General features: G+C 39.6%; 1 protein-coding gene across 5 annotated transcripts in view; it reads left to right on the top strand.

The window, feature by feature from the left end:
• PATJ (PATJ crumbs cell polarity complex component) overlaps positions 1-20,158 on the top strand; it is a 361,279-nt gene extending 341,121 nt beyond the window's left edge. For 3 of the 5 annotated variants that reach the window (XM_043876090.1, XM_043876092.1, XM_043876091.1), the window contains 3 exons: positions 10,341-10,447; positions 13,563-13,686; positions 18,201-20,158. In XM_043876090.1, the coding sequence (XP_043732025.1) occupies positions 10,341-10,447; positions 13,563-13,686; positions 18,201-18,347 (378 nt within the window). In that variant the 3' untranslated portion in view covers positions 18,348-20,158. The remainder of the gene's footprint in view (positions 1-10,340; positions 10,448-13,562; positions 13,687-18,200) is intronic. The other 2 variants (XM_043876093.1, XM_043876094.1) reach the window with 1 other exon arrangement.
• The last annotated feature ends 408 nt before the right edge of the window (positions 20,159-20,566 follow it).

Below are 20,566 nucleotides of genomic sequence, written 5' to 3'. Positions count from 1 at the left end.
GAAGACTCTTGAGAGTCCCTTGGACTGCAAGGAGATCCAACTAGTCCATCCTAAAGGAGATCAGTCCTGGGTGTTCATTGGAAGGACTGATGCTGAAGCTGAAACTCCAGTACTTTGGCCACCTCATGCAAAGAATTGACTCATTGGAAAAGACTCTGATGCTGGGAGGGATTGGGGGCAGGAGGAAGAGGGGATGACAGAGGATGAGATGGCTGGATGGTATCACCAACTCTATGGGCATGGATTTGGGTAGACTCCAGGAGTTGGTGATGGACAGGGAGGCCTGGCATGCTGCGATTCATGGGGTTGCAAAGAGTCAGACATGACTGAGCGATTGAACTGAACTGAACTGATATTCAGTATCATGTCATCTGCAAACAGTGAGAGCTTGACTTCTTCTTTTCTGATCTGGATTCCTTTTATTTCTTTTTCTTCTCTGATTGCTATAGCCAGGACTTCCACAACTATGTTGAATAATAATGGTGAAAGTGAACACCCTTGTCTTGTTCCTGAACTTAGGGGGATTGCTTTCAGTTTTTCACCATTGAGAATATTTTTTGCTATAGGCTTATCATATATGGCCTTTACTATGTTGAAGTAGGTTCCTTCTATGCCCATTTTTTTAAGAGTTTTAATCATAAATGGGTGCTGAATTTTGTCAGAGGCATTTTATACACTTATTGAGATTATCATATGCTTTTTATCTTCCAATTTGTTAATATGTTGTATCACATTGATTGATTTGTGTATATTGAAGAATCCTTGCATCCCTGGAATAAACCCAACTTGATCATGGTGTATGAGCTTTTTGATGTGTTGCTGAATTCTGTTTGCTAGAATTTTATTGAGGATTTTTGCATCTATGTTAGTCAGTGATATTGGCCTGTAGTTTTCTTTTTTTGTGTTGTCTTTGTCTGGTTTTGGTATCAGGGTGATGGTGGCCTTGTAGAATGAATTTGGAAGTGTTCCTTCCTCTGTGATTTTTGAAAGAGTTTTAGAAGGATAAGCATTAGTGCTTCTCTAAATGTTTGATAGAATTCTTCTGTGAAGCCATCTGGTCCTGAGCTTTTGTTTTTTGGCTCATTTTGGATCACAGCTTCAATTTCAGTGCTTGTAGTTGGATTGTTCATAATTTCTAATTCTTCCTTGTTCAGTCTTGGAAGATTGAACTTTTCTAAGAATCTGTCCATTTCTTCCAGGTTATCTATTTTATTGTCATATCAGTCAGTCAGTTCAGTCGCTCAGTTGTGTCTGACTCTTTGTGACCCCATGAATCGCAGCACGCCAGGCCTCCCTGTCCATCACCAACTCCTGGAGTTTACTCAAACCCATGCCCACCAAGTCGGTGATGCCATCCAACCATCTCATTCTCTGTTGTCCCCTTCTCCTCTTGCCCCCAATCCGTCCCAGCATCAGGGTCTTTTCCAATGAGTCAACTCTTCACATGAGGTGGCCAAAGTACTGGAGTTTCAGCTTCAGCATCAGTCCTTCCAATGAACACCCAGGACTGATCTCCTTTAGGATGGACTGGTTGGATCTCCTTGCAGTCCAAAGGACTCTCAAGAGTCTTCTCCTACACCATAGTTCAAAAGCATCAATTTTATGGCGCTCAGCTTTCTTCGCAGTCCAACTCTCACATCCATACATGACCACTGGAAATATAGTTGTTCATAATAGTCCTTTATAATACTTTGTATTTTTGCATTGTCTGTTATAACCTCTCCTTTTTCATTTCTAATTTTGTTGATTTGATTCTTCTCTCTTTTTTTCTTGATGAGTCTTGCTAAGGGTTTGTCAACTTTATGTTCTCAAAGAACCAGCTTTTAATTTTATTAATCTTTACTATTGTTTCTTTCATTTTTTCATTTATTTCTGCTTGGATCTTTATGATTTCTTTCCTTCTACTAATTTTGGGTTTTTTTCCCTTCTTTTTCCAGTTTCTTTAGATGTAAAGTTAGGTGTCTATTCGATGGTTTTCTTGTTTCTTGAGATAGGATTGTATTGCTATAAACTTCCCTCTTAGAACTGCTTTTGGTGCATCCCGTAAGTTTTGAGTTGTCATGTTTTCATTGTCATTTGTTTCTAGAAATGTTTTTATTTCCTTTTTGATTTCTTCAGTAACCTGTTGGTTATTTAGAAACATGTTGTTTAATCTCCATGTGTTTGTGTTTCTTAAAGTTTTTTTCTTGTAATTGATCTCTAGTCTCATAGCATTGTGGTCAGAGAAGATACTTGTTACAATTTCAATTTTCTTAAATTTACTGAGGTTTGATTTGTGACCCAAGATGTGGTCTATCTTGGAGAATGTTCCACTTGAGAAGAAGGTATATTCTTCTGCATTTGGATAGAATGTCCCGAAAATATTAATGAGATCCATCTCATCCAATGTATCATTTAAGACTTATGTTTCCTTATTAATTTTCTGTTTTGATGATCTGTCCATTGGTGTGAGTGGGGTGTTAAAATCTGCTACTATTATTGTGTTACTGTCAATTTCTCCTTTTATGTCTGTTAGTGTTTGTCTTGTGTATTGAGGTGCTCCTATGTTGGGTGCATAGATATTTATATTTGTTCTGTCTTCCTCTTGCATTGATCCCTTGATCATTATGTAGTGTCCTTCCTTATCTCTTGTAATCTTTATTTTAAGGTCTATTTTGTCTGATAAGAGGATTGCTACTCCAGCTTTCTTTTGCTTCCCATTTGCATGGAACATGTTTTTCCATCCTCTCATTTTCAGTCTATATGTGTCTTGAGGTCTGAAGGGGATTTCTTGTAGACAGCTTATATATGGGTCTTGTTTTTGTATCCATTCAGCCAGTCTGTGTCTTTTGGTTGGAGCATTTAATCCATTTACGTTGAAAGTAATTATTGATATATGTGTTCCTATTGCCATTTTGTAATTGTTTGGGGTTGATTTTGTAGATCTTTTTTCTTCTCTTGTATTTCTTGACTATATAAGTCCCTTTAACATTTGTTGTAAAGCTGGTTTGGTGGTACTGCATTCTCTTAACTTTTGCTTGTCTGAAAAGCTTCTTATTTCTCTATCGATTTTGAATGAGATCCTTGCTGGGTACAGTAATCTTGGTTGTTTTCCCTTTCAGTACTTTAAATATATCCTGCCATTCCCTTCTGGCCTGCAGAGTTTCTGCTGAAAGATCAGCTGTTAAGCGTATGGGGTTTCCTGTGTATGTTACTTGTTGCTTCTCCCTTGCTGCTTTTAACATTCTTTCTTTGTGTTTAGTCTTTGTTAGTTTGATTAGTATGTGTCTTGGCATGTTTCTCCTTGGGTTTATCCTGTATGGGACTCTTTGTGCCTTTTGGACTTGATTGGCTATTTCCTTTTCCACGATGGGGAAATTTTCAACTATAATCTTCAAAAATTTTCTCATACCCTTTTTTTCTCTTCTTCTTCTGGGACCCCTATAATTTGAGTGTTGGTGCATTTGATATGGTCCCAGAGGGCTCTGAGACGATCCTCAGCTCTTTTCATTCTTTTTACTTTATTTTGATCTTCAGAAGTTATTTCCACCATTTTATCTCCCAGCTCACTGATTTGTTCTTCTGCTTCAGATATTCTGCTATTGATTCCTTCTAGGATATTTTTAATTTCAGTAGTTGTGTTGTTTGTCTCTGTATATTTACTCTTTAATTCTTCTAGGTCTTTGTTAATTGATTCTTACATTTTCTCCATTTTTGTTTTCAAGGTTTTTGATCATCTTTACTATCATTATTCTGAATTATTTTTCAGGTAATTTTCCTATTTCCTCTTCATTTATTTGAACCTCTATGTTTCTGGTTTGTTCCTTCATTGTGCAGTATTTCTCTGACTTTTCTTTTCTTTTTTTTTTTTAAGTTATTGTGTTTGAGGCCTCCTTTTCCCAGGCTTCAAGGAAAGTTGAATTCTTCCCTTGAAGAAGGTTGAATTCTTTCTTCCTTTAGGTTTCTGCTCTCCTAAGGTTGGTCCAGTGGTTTGTGTGAGCTTCGTATAGGGTGAGATTTGTGCTGAGTTTTTGTTTGTTTATTTTTCCTCTGATGGGCAAGGCTGAGTGAGATGGTACTCCTGTCTGCTGATGATTGGGTTTGTATTTTTGTTTTGTTTGTTGTTTAGATGAGGTATCCTGCACAGGGTGCTATGGCGGTTGGGTGATGCCAGGTCTTGTATTCAAGTGGTTTCCTTTGTGTGAGTTCTCACTATTTGATATTCCCTAGGGTTAGTTCTCTGGTAGTCTAGGGTCTTGGAGTCAGTTCCCCCACTTCAAAGGCTCAGGGTTTGATCTCTGGTCAGGAACGAAGATTCCACAAGTGGTTTGTTATGACATTAAGGGAGAGTAAAACAAATATCCAAAAATGAGAAGCCAAAGATGAACCCCAAGCAAACGGCAGTTAGAAAATCAGGCAAATAATAATTAAAATAATGGAATATACACATATACACCTATGAGCAAAGTGAAAACAGTCCAACAAAAATAAAGCAGTAGATTGACCTGGCAAACAAAGGAAATCAAAAATTATATTTACCAGTTAAGAGCAAAACTAACTTAAGCACAAACTGGAAAACAAAACTAAAGCAAGGTGCCAAGTGGGGAATAAAGTAATGAAAACAAAACTAACAAATATGTTGAGTGGAAAGGAAAGAAAGAAAAGAAAGAAAGAATAGATATACAAAGTTAAATAGAGGTAGATGAAGAAGATTTATATACATTAAAGATTAACTGCAAGGGGAAAAGAACAGTAGGAAAGGCAAGTGAAGAAAAAATATAATAGGTTTAAAAAAATTAAAAATTAAAACTATAAAAAAGAGAAAAAAATGGAAGAAGAAAGAAAAAAGGGGGATAAAAAGGAAAACTCCACAGAACTGCAAAAGCCCAGTGTAGAGGCAGAGGTTTATAACAACAGTAGAAAGTGTGATTGAATATACACATATACATACACACCCATAAGCAAAATCAAAACAGTCCAACAGAAATTAAGTACAATAGATTGACCCAGCAAACAAGGGAAACCAAAAATTATATCTACCAGAACAAAACTAATTAAAGCACAATCTGGAAAACAAAACTAAAGCAAGTTGCCAACTGGGGAATAAAGCAATGAAAATAAAACTAACAAATATGTTGAGAGGAAAGGAGAGAAAGAAAAGCAAGAATAGATATGCAAAGTTGAATAGAGGTAGATAAAGAAGATTTATATACGTTAAAGATTAACTGCAAGGGGAAAAGAATAGTAGGAAAAGCAAACAGAATAAATGTAGAAAAAATAATAGGTTTAAAAAACTAAAAAAAAGAGAAAAGAAAAAAAAAAGAGGAAAACTCCACAGAACTGCAAAAGCCCATCGTAGAGGCAGAGGTTTATAACAACAATAAAAAATGTGACTGAGGAAAAAGAAAAAAAAAAAGCTCAAAATCTTAATTGGATTTCTTAGTGCCAATAAAATTGTCAACTACAACAGAGATGGGGGGAAAAGTGGGGGGGAGGGGGGGAATCCAAAAGAATCTACAGAACAAGACAGAAAATAAGAATAATAAATGTTTTCCTTGAATCACTTCTGTCAGAGTCCTTTCCCTCGCTGGGAGTCACAGTCCACCTCACCTCCCCAGGATGCCCTCCAACACTGTGCTGATCTCTGACCTGCTGTGGGGGCAGCTCAGATTCTAATCTGGTCCTACTCCCGTGTGTTCTTGCCTGCAATGTCCACAGCTATCAGAGCTAGTGTGTTTTCTTTTGTGGGAGCTCTCAATGGCCTTTTATATATTCCATGGATACAGAATCTGTTTAGTTGATCATGAGGATTTAATCTGCAGCTGGTGGGACGGTTTTGGGTCTTCTTCCTTAGCCACACTGCCCCTGGGTTTCAGCTGTGGTTTTATTTCCACTTCTGCATGTGGCTCATCCACTGGGGTTTGCTCCTGAGGCTGCCCTGGAGGGCTTGGGTTTGCCCCTGAGAGGGCCAGGTGTGGAGGTGGTGCAGCTGCTGGGTCACAGGGGTTCTGGCGGCACCAGGTACTCAGGGGGGTTGGTGGCTAGGGCAGCAGGAAATACAGTGCTCTAGAAGGGTATGGCAACCAGTCCTGGCCAATATGCTTCAGTATTCCTGCCTGGAGAAGCCCCTCTCTGACAGAGAGGCCTGGCAGGCTACAGGCTACAGGGTCACAGAGTCTGACAGGACCTAAGGGACCCTGCGCGCATAAACACAAGACTTTTTTGTTGTTGTTGCCTGTGGCAGCCCTGCCCCAGTGAGAGTTGAGCATGAAGGTGGTGCAGCTGCTTGGCTTGCAGGGACCCTGGGGGCACCAGGTGTTCAGGGACACAGACCGCCTCCAGGGCAGGACTTATGGCCCTGTCAGAGTCTGTTTTCGAGCCTCTTGTAGCTGGCGGTCAGAAGGCCTCTTTGGCCAGTCTTTCTCCGTAGCTCCACCCATTCTGGCACTTAGAGGGCTCCCTTGTCTGGGGTCCTTCTTTGTTGTTCTGTGCATCAGGCACATAGAGGGGTCCCCTTGGCTAGGGTCCTTTCCTGTAGATCGGCACATCAGGCATTTAAAGGGGCACTCTGGGTGGGGTCCTCCTCTGTAGTTCAGTGCCTCAGGCGTTTGATGGGCCAGCCTCTCTATTGTTCAGCTGCCTATGGTGGCGTTTGGAGAGAGAGAGGCTATGGTGATGGCTCCAGCCCCTACACGTGACTCAGCAGTATCACCTTGCTTCCATGGCTGCCTGGCTTTCCTCCACAGGCATTTCCCACCACGATCTCCTCCCTCACATCCCCTCGATCCATCTCTCCGCAGTCAACAGCAGCCCTTGAACTGGGATTGCTCCACAGTCCTGAAACTCCAGCTCCTAGCCTCTGCCCCTTCCAAGAGACCTGCATTCCTGCCCAGCATATGTATAGCTGCGGCAAGGATTGTCTGATTCTCATTCCATTTAGGCCACCACAGATCAGCTGTTTCACTCTCAGCCTTAAATGTTTCTCCTCTGACTCAGACAATTGCCCTGCTGTAGGGATCAGACCACTGCTTCAGTTCCCCCACCTGCTGAGGGCAGGTCCAGTCCTACTAACACTCCTGTTTTTCCCCCTAGTTCCTTCATCCTACTGAGTTTTGCGTGGTTCTATATATTCTTTTCCACTGGTCAGGTACTCCTGTCCGCTCTCAGCTGGTGTTCTACATGCATTTCTGTGTCTGAAGGTGTATTCCTGATGTATCTGTGAAGAGAGATGTACTGCACATCCACCAACTCCTCTGCCATCTTGTTCTCTCCTCTTTTGTTTTAATTAATTTTTTTAATTGAAATATAGTTGATTTACAATGTCTTAGTATTAGCTTCAGGTGTACAACATATACTCCATTTAAAGTCATCATATAATATTGGCTATATTCCTTGTCTTGTATATGACATCCTTGTATTTTATTTATCTTATACCCAGGAGTTTGTACTTAATCCCTTTCCCCTTTCTCGTACCTCCCCCCTTCCCATCCCCCTGTTGATAATCTAGTTCTCTGTATCAATGAGTCTGTTTATGTTTTGTTATATCCATTCATTTATTTTTTAGTTCCTATGTATAAGTGAAAACATAACAGTATGTATTTTTCTCTGACTTACTTTACTAAGCATAATATCCTCTAGGTCCATTCATGTAGATGCAAAGTTTTGCAAAAATTGCAAATTTTTTATGACTGAATAGTATTTTATTGTGTCCATCTTCTTTGTCCATTCGTGTGTTTTTTGTTTTTTTTTTTTTAAGTCAAGGATTCTTTTGTTTTAAAATAAAATGAGGTTTTTAAAATATTTATTTTTATTTATTTATTTGGCTGTGCTGGGTCTTAGTCACAGCACACAGAATCTTCTATCCTTGTTTCAGCATGCAGGATCTTTAATAGGATCTAGTTCCCCAGCCAAGGATGGAACCCCTGCATTGGAATCACAGCGTCTTAGCCACTGGACCATCAAGGAAGTCCTTATCTATTCATCTGTTGATGGACACTTACATTGCTCTGTACTGTTTTCCATTACAGCAGTGTCAATTTCCATTCCAACCAACAGTGTACTAGGATTCCCTTTTCTCCCTAGTCTTGCCAATTTATTATTTGTGGTCTTTGGGCTTCCCTGGTGGTTCAGAGGGTAAAGCGTCTGCCTGTAATGCGGGAAACCGGGGTTCGATCCCTGGGTCAGGAAGAGCCCCCTGGAGAAGGAAATGGCAACCCACTCCGGTACTCTTGCCTGGAAAATCCCATGGACGGAGAAGCCTGGTAGGCTTCATGGGGTCACAAAGAGTCAGACAACGACTAAGCACCTTCACTTTCAATTTGACAATAGACATTCTGACAGGCGTAAAGTGCTGTCTCTGTGGTTTTGGTTTTCTTTTTTCTGATGATTGGTGATGTTGAGCATCTTTTCATAGGCCCTTTCACCATCTATATGTCTTCTTTGGAAAACTGTTTGTTTAGATCTTCTGACTATTTTTAACCAGGTGGTTCATTTTTTAAAAATATATATATACATTGAGTTGTATGAGCTCTTTATATGTTTTGGATATTAACCACTTATAAGACATGTCATTTGCAAATATCTTTTCCCATTCAGTAGTTTGTCTTTTCATTTTGTCGATGGTTTCCTTCTTTGTGCAAAAACTTTTTAATTTAATTACTTCCCATTGTTTATTTCTGCTTTTGTTTCCCTTTCCTAATGAGACAGATTCAAAAAATTATTGTTAAGATTTTTATTAAAGAATGTACTGCTTATGTTTTCTTCTAGGAGTTTTACAGTTTCCAATTTTACATTTAGGTTTTAATCCATTCTGAATTTATGTTTGTATGTGGTATGAAAAAAAAATCCAATTTCATTCTTTTACCTGTCCTTGTCTGGTCTTTCCAACACCACTGTTAAAGATACTTTCTTCCCCATTGCATAGTTTTGCCTCCTTTGTCATATATTAATTGGCCATAAGTGTGTAGGTTGTTTTCTGGTCTCTCTCTTCTGTTCCATTGATCTGTGCATCTGTTTCTGTGCTTGAGGCCTGTTGTTTCTTTTTAAACTACATAAAATGTTGGGCTGGGATATTGGTGTGGCAATTTTAGTTAGGGTGGCCAAAGAAGGTGATTTTAAAGACCTGAGAGAAGTGAAGGAGCTAGCCATGCACATACTGGATGCAGAAATTCCAGGCAAAATGCACATCAATTGCAAAGCACCAAGGTGGAGATGTCTCTGGCATGTTAGAGGAAAAGCCAGGAGGCCTGGCTGGAGCAGAGTGAAAGTGAAAGTCACTCAGTCATGTCCGACTCTTTGTGACCCCATGGACTTAAAGTCCATGGAGTTCTCCAGGCCAGAATACTGGAGTGGGTAGCCTTTCCCTTCTCCAGGGAATCTTCCCAATCCAGAGACTGAACCCAGGTCTCCCACCTTGCATGCGGATTCTTTACTGCCTGCAATGCAGGAGACCTGGGTTCAAGGAGCAGAGTGAACACAGGGGAAAATGTTTGGAGACAAAAGTGGAGTCATAACTGGGCAGGTCACCTACCAGTGGCCTCATAGACCATCTAAGAACTTCAGCATGTTATCCAAGGGAGTCCAGATTTCCTTTGGATAGTTTTAAGCAGAAAAGTGAACTAATCCTCTGTATTTTAAGAGAAACATTCTAGCTGCTATGGACTGATTGGGGGTGGGGGGCTGAAGCAGGGAGGCCAGTGAGGAGGCTTTTTTAAAACTCCGAGCAAGAGATGATTTTATAGGAAGACCAGTTGCATGAGGATTGAAAATGGGTTGTAAAAGGAAGAGGGGTCAAGGGTGACACCAAGGTATTTGCTAAGGCTGGGGGAATTAAGTTGCATTACCTGAGATAAGAAAGGCTAGGGAACGGAGATGGGGGCTGGGGTGTGGCTCAGGGCTGGACAGATTAGTTTGAGATACCTGCCAGGCATCCCACTAGGGGTATCAAATTGGTGATTGGATACATACGTCTAGAGTTAAGTAAGAGGTTGTGTTGAAGGTACAGATTTAGGAATTATCATTACATATTTAAATTCTGAAGGTGATATGATATCCCCTGAGATAACTAAGAGGATGTTAAAATGGAAAGAGAAGAAGCTCCAGGAGTGAATCTGTGGCACTCAGAGTTAGAGTTTTGTGAACTATGAAGGAATGGCCAGAAGGTAGAAAGGAAACTAGTGAATGTAGCATTATGGAAGCCAAATGAGGAAAACCATTTAAGAGAAAGAATAACCCATTGTGTCAAATGCTACGGATAGGTTAGATAAGGTAAGACTGGAGAACTGATGGTTGGATAGAGTATGATTTCTGTAATTCTCCCCTGACTTATAATGGATTGTCTTGCTCTGACGTCCCCCCAACAGGTTGTAGCAGATACCAATGTAAGTGCCATAGCAACTCAGCTTGAGAACTTGTCTACGGGCTACCACATTGGTTCGCCCACTGCCGAGCATCATCTGGAGGACACAGAGTGAGTATTCTTGAAGCAGAGTGCCTCTTATGTGTGTGGGCAAAGCTCAGTGAAACCTTGTCCAGATTGTAGAGTGTGCTCCCTAAGGGAGAGGAATGGATAGTGCACATTACATTTTCTGATTCCTAGAGAACCTCCGAGAAAACACCAGGGTTGCTGCACTTCTCACAGAGCTTTGTTCCATCATGTGAGTTCTTCATGAACTGTTGCTATGGGGCCTGCACACACTGCCTCTGGCCACTGTGCATGTGCCCTGTCCACCCAGAAACCCCAGATTTATAGCCTAGGCTCACCCTGCTTTATTAGGCAGAGAAACACGTGCCCTCAGTTTTCTGAGCTAAAATCTTGTTCTGAAGTTAACTCTTCTTGTCATACTTGCTGGCGTTTTTTTAGCTAAAACCTGTCACTGCAGTTAAAGTTGCTCATCAAAGCAGTGTTTCTCAAACTAGAATATCCATAAAAATAATCTAAAAGGCATATTTTAAAATGCTAATCCTTCTGGCCCATTCACAGAGAGCCTGAGTAGGTGGTTGACATTGGGTTCTCCAGGGAAATGTTGCTGCAGATAAGCTGGGGACGCAGACTTTGAGAAATGCTGCCCCAGAGGTTACTCCAGCTCCACAAGTGCCTGGTCACTAGCCGGTGCTCACTAAATGTTTAGGGACTGATCTGAGTGATTTATTGGAAGGATCTAATGGTCACAGCCATTCCCAACTTTTCTTGATTGTTCATCAATTTAAATGAGAGCTTTGAGTTTGTTTTTCTTAAGAATATTGAACTAGGCTCATTTTACTTTCTTTTCATTATGAAAATAATGAATGCGTGCTATTAAAATGGACAAATACATGAAAGTATAATACTTTCAAGCCGTAGTGGCCCTTTATTTAAAAAAGAAAATTAGGACCCTTGTGTGAAGAATAGTGTTCACGTAACATCCTTCAATGTGTTGTGGAATTGCAAAGATGCCCTGTGACCCCGGGTCCTTTGCTGTGATCCCACAGCTGCCAGAAGGCTAGGAACCACTAGCATAAAAGAATTTAAAGATCACTTACAATCTGACCACTGTTAACATTTGGATTTTTCTTTTTTTACTAGTCTTCTACATGAAAGTGTATTAAAACTAATGAAATGAATTGACAATGTGAGATAAATGGAAACACACTCCATGTAGTGTTGCCAGTGGAGGAGTGGAGCTGGTTTCCTCCTCTGCCCAAGAAAACAGGCTCTAATTGTGAATAGGCACAGTTACGAAGGTCTCTAAGGATTTGGTGGGCCCCAGGGGCTAGCTCTAAAACAATGGCTTTGGGCTTCAAGGTTCCCACCTCAGTATCCTTGGAAATGGGGGCTGTGTTTAAAAGAGGAGACATGAATCAAGTTCATGTCTAGCCAGTGGGCTATTACTGAGAGTGCTTATAAGGCCACAAAGTGATGAAAGGTCAAGTCATATTCATGACATCATTACCATCCAGCCATAGGGGATAATATGTCATTATTTCAGCAGATATTTATTGAGTGCCTTCCTAAGACACTGTACAAGTGCGGGGTCCTGAGGACTCAAACTCAGAAACGTAGGCGAAGGCATTGCCCCACTTCTCATGGAACTGCCAGAGAATTAAAAAAAACAGACCATAAATCCATGGTTATAAAACAGTTGGTAAGTGCTGGAGAACCAAGTTCAATGAGAGAGAGAAGTAAGCACAGGGTCCTCTGAAACCATGGAAAAGAGACATAACTCAACTAGGGCATGTACTTGGCACTAAATGCCCAAGCTGAGTTTTAAAATAATTGAAAAAAGCTGGAGTGTCATTGGAAACAGTTGATAATAGATACAGCATAGACGTTCAGAAATTACTATAGATGCCTGCTGTAAACAACCAGTATGTGCATCAGCAAACAACCGGTATCAATGGGAAGCAGCTGAAAATCAAGCTCAAAATAAGCCAGGCAAAATCAGGGCAGAGGAGAGAAGAGTGTTTGAGGCAGACAGCACATTCAGAGGTTGCTCGTATCCCAGGTTTGCAAACTTCTCTGAGTTTGCAAGTATCACACGAGTGGCTGCACTTATATTAGATGGTGCTGCCTCTCGGACAAGCATGTTATTGCAAAACAAGTGATACTGCCGGGATACACAGACAGACCTCCTGCAGATAAGGCAACCAGACCTGGGGTGTTGGAACTCCTTTAGGTTTTTCCCCTTTGGACAACTTGGCGTTAGTTAAGCTTAACTCCTTGTGAACCCACACAGGTAATTTAATTTTTAGCTATGTTGTTTCTGAGAGAGATGACTTCCACACTGGATGAAACTTTGACAATCTAAACGATACATTTGAAACAAATGTTCTTTAACCATTCTCTCTTCTAGATGTTAGTTCTCATTGACAAAGTCATGATCCTGAGGTTGTGACAAGCACAGTGCTTGGTGCTGGGAATGCTCAGAAGTCAGAGCCTTAAGGAGTTTTTAGGCTGGTAGAGGAGAAGGATGGTTAAGGAAGCATATGGCAAGTGCTGTATGGAAATACAGACCAAGTACAAAGGAGCACAGAGAAGGTTGGGGTGAATGCTTCCAAAGGCATCAGGGAAGATTAGAATTGGGTTTTGAAGAATGATTTCCCACTCTCCGTGTAAGTGGGGATCACTTGTGGTGAGGATATTCATGTAGAAAAAGAGCAGCCGTTCCCTGAACTCTCGGGCTAACATCACCTGTTCAGAAGTCCACCTGCGGACCGCAGGGTACGACAAGCTCAGGTGATATCCTGCCTCTCCACCTCCACGCACGTTCTTTACAGATGTAAAGACAGTTCTGTTCAGCTTTAAACAGTAATTTTAAAAGTTAAAACCTAAGCAAATAGAAGAGTACTTTGACAACGTCAGCCTCATGACTTTATTTCGTAGTTAAAAAAAACAGTGGGTTTTATGAAAGAGAAGCCTCTAAAATATCCAGAATATTGGCATAATATTCAAAATAAGTTTCTAGACTGCTGACAATTTGATCTGATAAACTGACCTTCATCGTTTCACAGTTTGAAAGTCTCTCTCAAATCTGTGTTCTTCCATGAAAATGAAATTCCCTCTTAATATCTATTCTTGAATTAAACAGCGTGCATTGTGTTTTCAGAACACCTCCACCTAAGATTATTACTTTGGAGAAAGGCTCTGAAGGATTGGGGTTTAGTATTGTAGGGGGTTTTGGAAGTCCCCATGGAGACCTGCCAATTTATGTCAAGACTATATTTGCAAAGGTATTTTTTTCCTTTTTACTGTACTTTTTTTGTTTTAATGAAACTTAGGTGAGATTTTTTTTTTTAAGTGTTTTGCTTTACTTCACTTTGACACCTGAATGCATGCATGTATGCTTGTTTCATTTTCATCTTATAGAAAATTCCTGCACCACACGAGTGCAAGAAGAATTCTTTTATAAAAGTGGAATCACAAGAAGTATAATATTCTTTGGACCCTTTTACAAAAGTAGATGCTAACAGATTTCAAAGAGTGTCTTCTTTCAACAACCAGTATAAGGAGCATGGCACACTCTCTGCAAAAGCTCTTTGGCCTTGGAAGTATTGTTCTGGCTAGAACAAAGATTTAGCTTTCTACTAAAGAAAGATAGCTGAGGGCCATGGCGTAAAGCTTTGTACAAGCCTGGGATCAGTGCAGCATTAATGGCTGCCCATCACAAAAACCTCAGGATATTTTAGCTAAAGGTGGTTTCTCTCTTCCAGTGGTCTGCCAAGTACTTACAGGACAGCCCAGTGTGTTAGACTAAGCCTGGATAATGGTGTTTTTCAGGAATTAAATTGTCTAATTCATCCTACTTGATACACAGGTCATGGTGTGAATTTCATTATTAAAGTTGGAGTTCAAATTCATTATAAACTTTTAAGATCTCTGAAAAGTACTTAGTACTGATATTGCAACTTTATTCTTCAATGTTTTTATCACAGTCATTTGTTTACTAATTGATCAAATTGCCTCCTAGTACTTTATTTTCCTAAAGAAATAAAGGCCCTCAAAAAAGATATGATAGATTCTTTCTCTTTCTAGAAAGCTATGCTATACCCTACATACAAGTTTGCTTTTACCTGTGCAGATCTTATCACCTGTTAACTGGGTCTGTGACCTGACACAAGTCTTAATCCTTTGGCTTTTGCTTTTGGAACATGTTAGGCAGCTGCAGATTTCCACTCCTATTGCCATCTCACAATATTGTCTGTTAAGGAGGCATATTATTCCCAAACACACAGCTGGTGATGGACGAAAAGGGAGAGGAAGGCAGATCAGAAACATTCTGGGACTTCCTTGATGGTTCAGTGGTTAAGACTCCACACTTCCACCGCAGGGGAATCAATCCCTGATTGGGGAACTAAGATCCCACATTCCACATGGTGTGGCCAAAAAAGGAATCGATTTTTTTTTAATATTTGAAAAAAAGAAACATTCTGGATAACAGTGCTGTCCCCATCTGATAATCCTCAAAGTGGATAAACCACCTACAGACCCTCCTTTTCCTAAGAATACACTGTAAGTAGCTGTGATCATGATTCTTTGAGGGGGTTGTTATACTTTGCATTTAAAAGAGCCAGCTCTGGAGATAAGGACAGTGGAAAGGCTGCACGGTGAGCCCCCACCTTTCAGCAAGTTCTGCCTGCCTGCCTTTGTAAAGTCCCTCCAGAATGTCTGTAATCATCACCTCCTTTCCTACCTGTCTCTGGAGAAGGAAATGGCAACCCACTCCAGTATTCTTGCCTGGAAAATCCCAGGGATGGAGGAACCTGGTAGGCTACAGTCCATGGGGTCTCAAAGAGTCGGACACGACTGAGTGACTTCACTTCCCACCTGTGAGGACATGGGCTGCAGTCCAGAGAGAGGACAGGTTCGCTCTAAGGTCTTTTGCCCTGGGGCCTAGTTCAGCAGTCTGCACCTATCCCTGTCTACACAGTCACAGAGACTGTGGAACGAGTCAGGTGCTGTTTCTCAGAACACCAGGATGTGCATTGCTGGCATATTTTTGAAAATAAACTACTATCAAATCAAGGGGGACAAGATTAGTGTGAATAATGAACAGACCGAAGCTCACACAGAATGTTCTTTTCATTGAAAGTGATCATTTAGAAAGCACCTACATAGGTAGTAACATTTTAATAAATATTGAGGATCCTTGGTACGTTTCATATTTTAAGGAATGAATGGACCTTTTTGGTAAAGTGAGACACACATGAAATGAGAAACTCTGAACAGAAAAAAAGTACTAGCTTATAACCTACTTAATTCAGTGTCAGTAAAAGAAGATTCCAGTGCAAATTATCATTATTCATACAGTTTCATGGAGTTCATTATAATATAATTGATTTTATAATTAAAATATAATTTGATTTTTTGGCCACACATTGAAGTTTGTGGGAGCTTGGTTCCCCAATCAGGGATTGAACCTGAGCCTCCGACAATGAAAGTACAGAGCCCTAACCACTGGACCACCAGGAAATTCCCTACGATAGGGTTTCCTTTGATGACTCTCTTTTTTTTTATTTATCAGAGTGAACTAATGTATCATAATATGAAAGTTTTCCATAGAGAATCAATAAACCAAAAGCTAGCAAAAGAGTTCTTTTAAAGTGAACTCTTTCTACAACAGATTTTGATACGAAGCTAAAGATTCCCCCCATAAGACTCTTGAAGCTCTAAGAACTATAGCTATATGTTTTCTATTTTTCTTTTTAAACACTGAACATATGTTCTATAAAATATTTATCTCTGATTCAGGTTTCTGGATCTTGGATGTCCACAGGGTGTGAGTTATTATGTGACCTTTTTGGTGTCCTGTGAATCTTTTAACAGTTCTCTTGCTCAACAAAGAAATTAATTTGGCCCATCCAGGTCTTTTTTTTCCCCCTCCAAAAGTAGGAAGCCTCACAGGCACTTAGGGTGTATAGGATTTGCAAGGCTTAGTCAGTCTGATTAACAGGCTGTCAGGGCCTTCCGTTTTCTTTCAGGTGTTTGAAAACTTCAAAATCAAAACCAGCTTTTGGTCTTAGTCCCATCAGCAGCCTAATTTTACCATAAACCAACATGAGATTGGCCTGAAGACTTCAATAACCCTGAAAATCAGGGGAGCAGTTTTTTGAAGCCTGTGAAATCAGAAACATGAGTTTGATCATCATTCATTTCATTATACTACCACAATTGTGCAGATACCCTGTGCCATACACTGAATCTTTGGAACAGGCCAAAAGGTAGCTGTTTAAGCCCATTTTACAGCATCAGGGAAGGTGAAGTGACTGAGCTGAGACACCGCAAAAGGGTAAGGCCATGTGTCCTAGCTCGATGAAAGTCAGTCTGTCAGCCATTTATTTCTTCCTTCCCTTGTTTAGCCTACAGATACCACACTGATTAAATAGCAGAGGAGATACAGGTCAGTGTAATTATCAAGTAAACACAGCAATACCTGAAACAGTGTACACATCCTAGAAAGTTGAAAAATCATCCTTTTTCCACTGATGAAAATGAACACTTGAAGAGCTTAACATGCTTTTTAAAAAAGTAATTACACAGGTATTTGAGTTTACTGAAGCCCTTAAATCTCGGCATTTAAAATTTATTTAAATCAAGTTAGATTTATCCATACACACTTTCTTAAAAAGAAAAAAAAAAAAAAACATTGAATAAAGGTGCAAATTGATCTTGGTATTTTCCCCCCAGTATAATCCTGGTTTTGAGTTTTCTTTATGACACCTTTATACTGGAATTCCGCCCTCATCATGGCTTTGAAATTCTAGGTAATTCTACCAGGTCAGGACCCCTACACTGTGGGAAGGTCCCTGGAGTGTCAGTGCCTCTTAGCTCGGCTTCTGCAGGAGTCAATCAGGGGTCAGGGGCCTGCATGCCTTGATTAATTTCCCCATAATTCAAAATCATGTAGAGTACTCCTTTGGCATGAACTCTTCAAAGAATTCTCAAAATTACCCTGGCAGATGGAGAAAGCTTCCTGTGAATCATTTTCTATGTCTTTTCTTTCTTTACTCATCTGAAGTATTTCTAATAATATCATGATATTTTTGATCCTCAGCTTTAGAATGAAAAAAAGCCCAAGTTTCACTTGCTTTGTGCCATGCTGAAGAGCCATGTATGACTGAATATGTAATGAAAGCAGTCATTTAGAAACCTGTTTAGGTGGATCAAAGATAAAGCTGACACTTTTGAATATGATATTGTAAAATTTTAGAAATGCTCCACTTCTGTGTATTTATATATAGGACAGTTTTATTGAGATCTAATTCACATACCATACAATTCACCCATTTAGAGGCTATAGTCACTTTTGATAGATCACTGCAGTGCTAATAGCTTTTCAATATAATGGAACCCTGTATGATGATGGTGTTGGCAATAAAGCTAACACCAGATTCAGTTCTGCCTTTGTATGCTACATATTCATAAAGTTGACATGATATGACATTCAGATTCCATTCAGTACTGAATATTGAAATAAGGTCTACTTGTATTTAAAAAAAAAAGTGTGAATGTCAGGACATTTCTAGTAGTATATTATGAAAACAATGCATGATTATAATTACTATTCAACCTTAGGTCAAATAACATCCTACATTTTTCTTAATTTTCTTAATTTAAAAACATTACCTAGAAATCATTTTAATTGGTAGTTTTAAAAGTTTTCTTTTAATATGCACACTATAATATTAATATTATTTGAATATTCATTGCTTCACCCTGGTTAAACTGGAATGTTTCTTATTTGTAGGGAGCAGCTGCAGATGATGGCCGATTGAAGCGAGGTGATCAGATTTTAGCTGTTAATGGTGAGACTCTGGAAGGTGTTACACATGAGGAAGCTGTGGCCATTCTGAAACGCCAGAGAGGGACTGTAGTCTTAACCGTGCTATCCTAAGCCTTGGGTCATGATCACAAGATAGATGTGGTTGTAGAATATTCACAGGAAGACAAACTTCTGAGAAAGAATAAAACCCAGCCTCAACTAAAACCCATCTCCATCCTTACCGTCCTGACCTCTCTGCTCAGGAAAGATGGCCTGGGTTTCACATGAATTTCCCATATCGACAATAATGTTTCCCAGCATCTCTCATCTCTTGCTGAGGTTAATTTCCAACAGCTGAGTCTTATGCATTCTGCATTTAACATCCGTGTTTATCAACTAGTAGTAATGGTTCTGATTATATTTGCTTAAACGGAAGTTAACAACCTCTCATTCCTTATGGCCTTCTCTCCCCATCCTGACTCATATGGAGGCTGAGCAGCAACCAGATCACATCCGATGAACAGAAACAAATGTTAAGCAACTTGTCATCTCACTCCTGATTTACGTATGCTAATTGTCTCTTCAAATACGCCAGAAAACATTAGCAGTGTAATTAACTTAGCCGTGATCCCCATGATGAAAAAGCAAATTCTCCTGTGGGAAATTACTGTGCTCTTTTCTGTACGACTTATCATCAAATAAGTCTCGAATTCATTTCTCTAGATAGATCTTTATAAGTTAGTCATTGGTGATTATGATGAGCCAATTTGCAGACTGTAATCTAAAAATTTTGAACGGCTTTCTAATTGTTTTCTTAGCTACATAATTGCATACCACTGAGCAAATGTACCTTCTTCTCAGCAGAAACAGTTAGCATCCATGTTCTGAATTCTAACAATGCTAAGTTATGCTCAAGTCTGGGAAGTTCATCTGGAGTTAATGGCATCTCAGTGGGCAGGCATCCTTCCTACCCCTCAGGCTTCAGATGAGGAGGTGGAAGTCCCAGAGCCACTGCAGAGATCAGCAAGTTTTTACCAAAGTAAACCCAGTTCTGGATGGCCTTGGCATTGTGCAAAGTGGAGTGACAAATTTCAGTATCCCTCTCCTTGGCTCCATAACTGTCAGTGTAGCAGCACAGTCAGTAGGAGCGTAGATAGAGCAATGCACTAGCCACCGAGTGACTGAGCAAATGAACTGAGTCTCGGAATCAGTCATGGCTCCTTGCTGAATGTTTTCTGGTCTTCAGGGAGCCCTGCATGTGCTGCAGCGTGCATGCTAAGAAAGTAACTACAGCAGAAAATACAAAAATACTTTTAAAGTTGGTTAGGGCCTTCTTTTTCAGGTGTTAGCAGGAAAAGGGGGGAGATGCTTATCTGTGAATGTTATAGGTTCTTAAAAAATGCACCACAAAAGATGAGTACCAGGATGAGTAATAGAAGTAGTGTGGCTTTATTTGATGAAAACAATGCTGCAAATGGTTCACAATAATGATCAAAATATAATGGGCTCTAATTTAAATGTTATTTAATAGTATAGATTTTTAACTGAGAATTATCTTTTAGTAGAGGTAATCACAAAGTGCATTAACTCTTGTTGGAATATTTTGTGGCTATTCCAAAGTATAGAGTGCCTAAATTTTATGTTGAAAATGTCTTTCATGACTGGTATTAAGTTTTCTGAAATTACACCTGGCTTTTGAAATTTTTTATCGTATTCCAACATACGCAGTGTTGTTAGAAATTGTCTTTCAGTGCATGAGAACCTATCAGCCTCAGAACGTCCTATGTTAATTGTATCTGCAAGAACATCTCAAGCAGCTAAGAAGAAATAAAGCCCAAATAAAACTTGAAAATGCACCTTAAAATATATATATATATACTTTTGAAATGTGATTCTGCTTGATTTTGATGGAATGACCATTAAATAGACATTTTTAAGTAATATATCATTGTTGTGTTTCTTTACCCATTACCCTTTTAGGACATGCTACTAAAAGTCTCTTGATAAAGGAATTGTGGTGCTTGATGCTCCTTGCAGTAAATTGATATAACTAGTGCTTCTCACTACTGATTCTGTCTCTGCTTGCATGACTAGTAAATAACTGCCTTCCTAAAACCTTTTTTTTTTTTTTTAATCAGAACTTACCAGCAAGCTAAGAGAATATGAAGATGTGAGTTTGTGAAAGGAGTAGTTCTCTCATAGCCACATATATTGTTATAGCCTCATCATTTGGGCCATTTAAGTGTAGTAATGATATCATTATTTAGAAATAGCATGAAAGGGAAGTAAACCAGGAAAGATAAAACTCCTGAATGTTTATGTATGAGATGTTTCCAAAAATACTAAATAAA

The sequence above is a fragment of the Cervus elaphus genome, chromosome 20 (assembly GCF_910594005.1).
Source record: "Cervus elaphus chromosome 20, mCerEla1.1, whole genome shotgun sequence".
NCBI classification, from domain to species: domain Eukaryota; kingdom Metazoa; phylum Chordata; class Mammalia; order Artiodactyla; family Cervidae; genus Cervus; species Cervus elaphus.
Note: the sequence above shows the minus strand (reverse complement) of the source record. Positions and strands in the feature narration are given on the sequence as shown.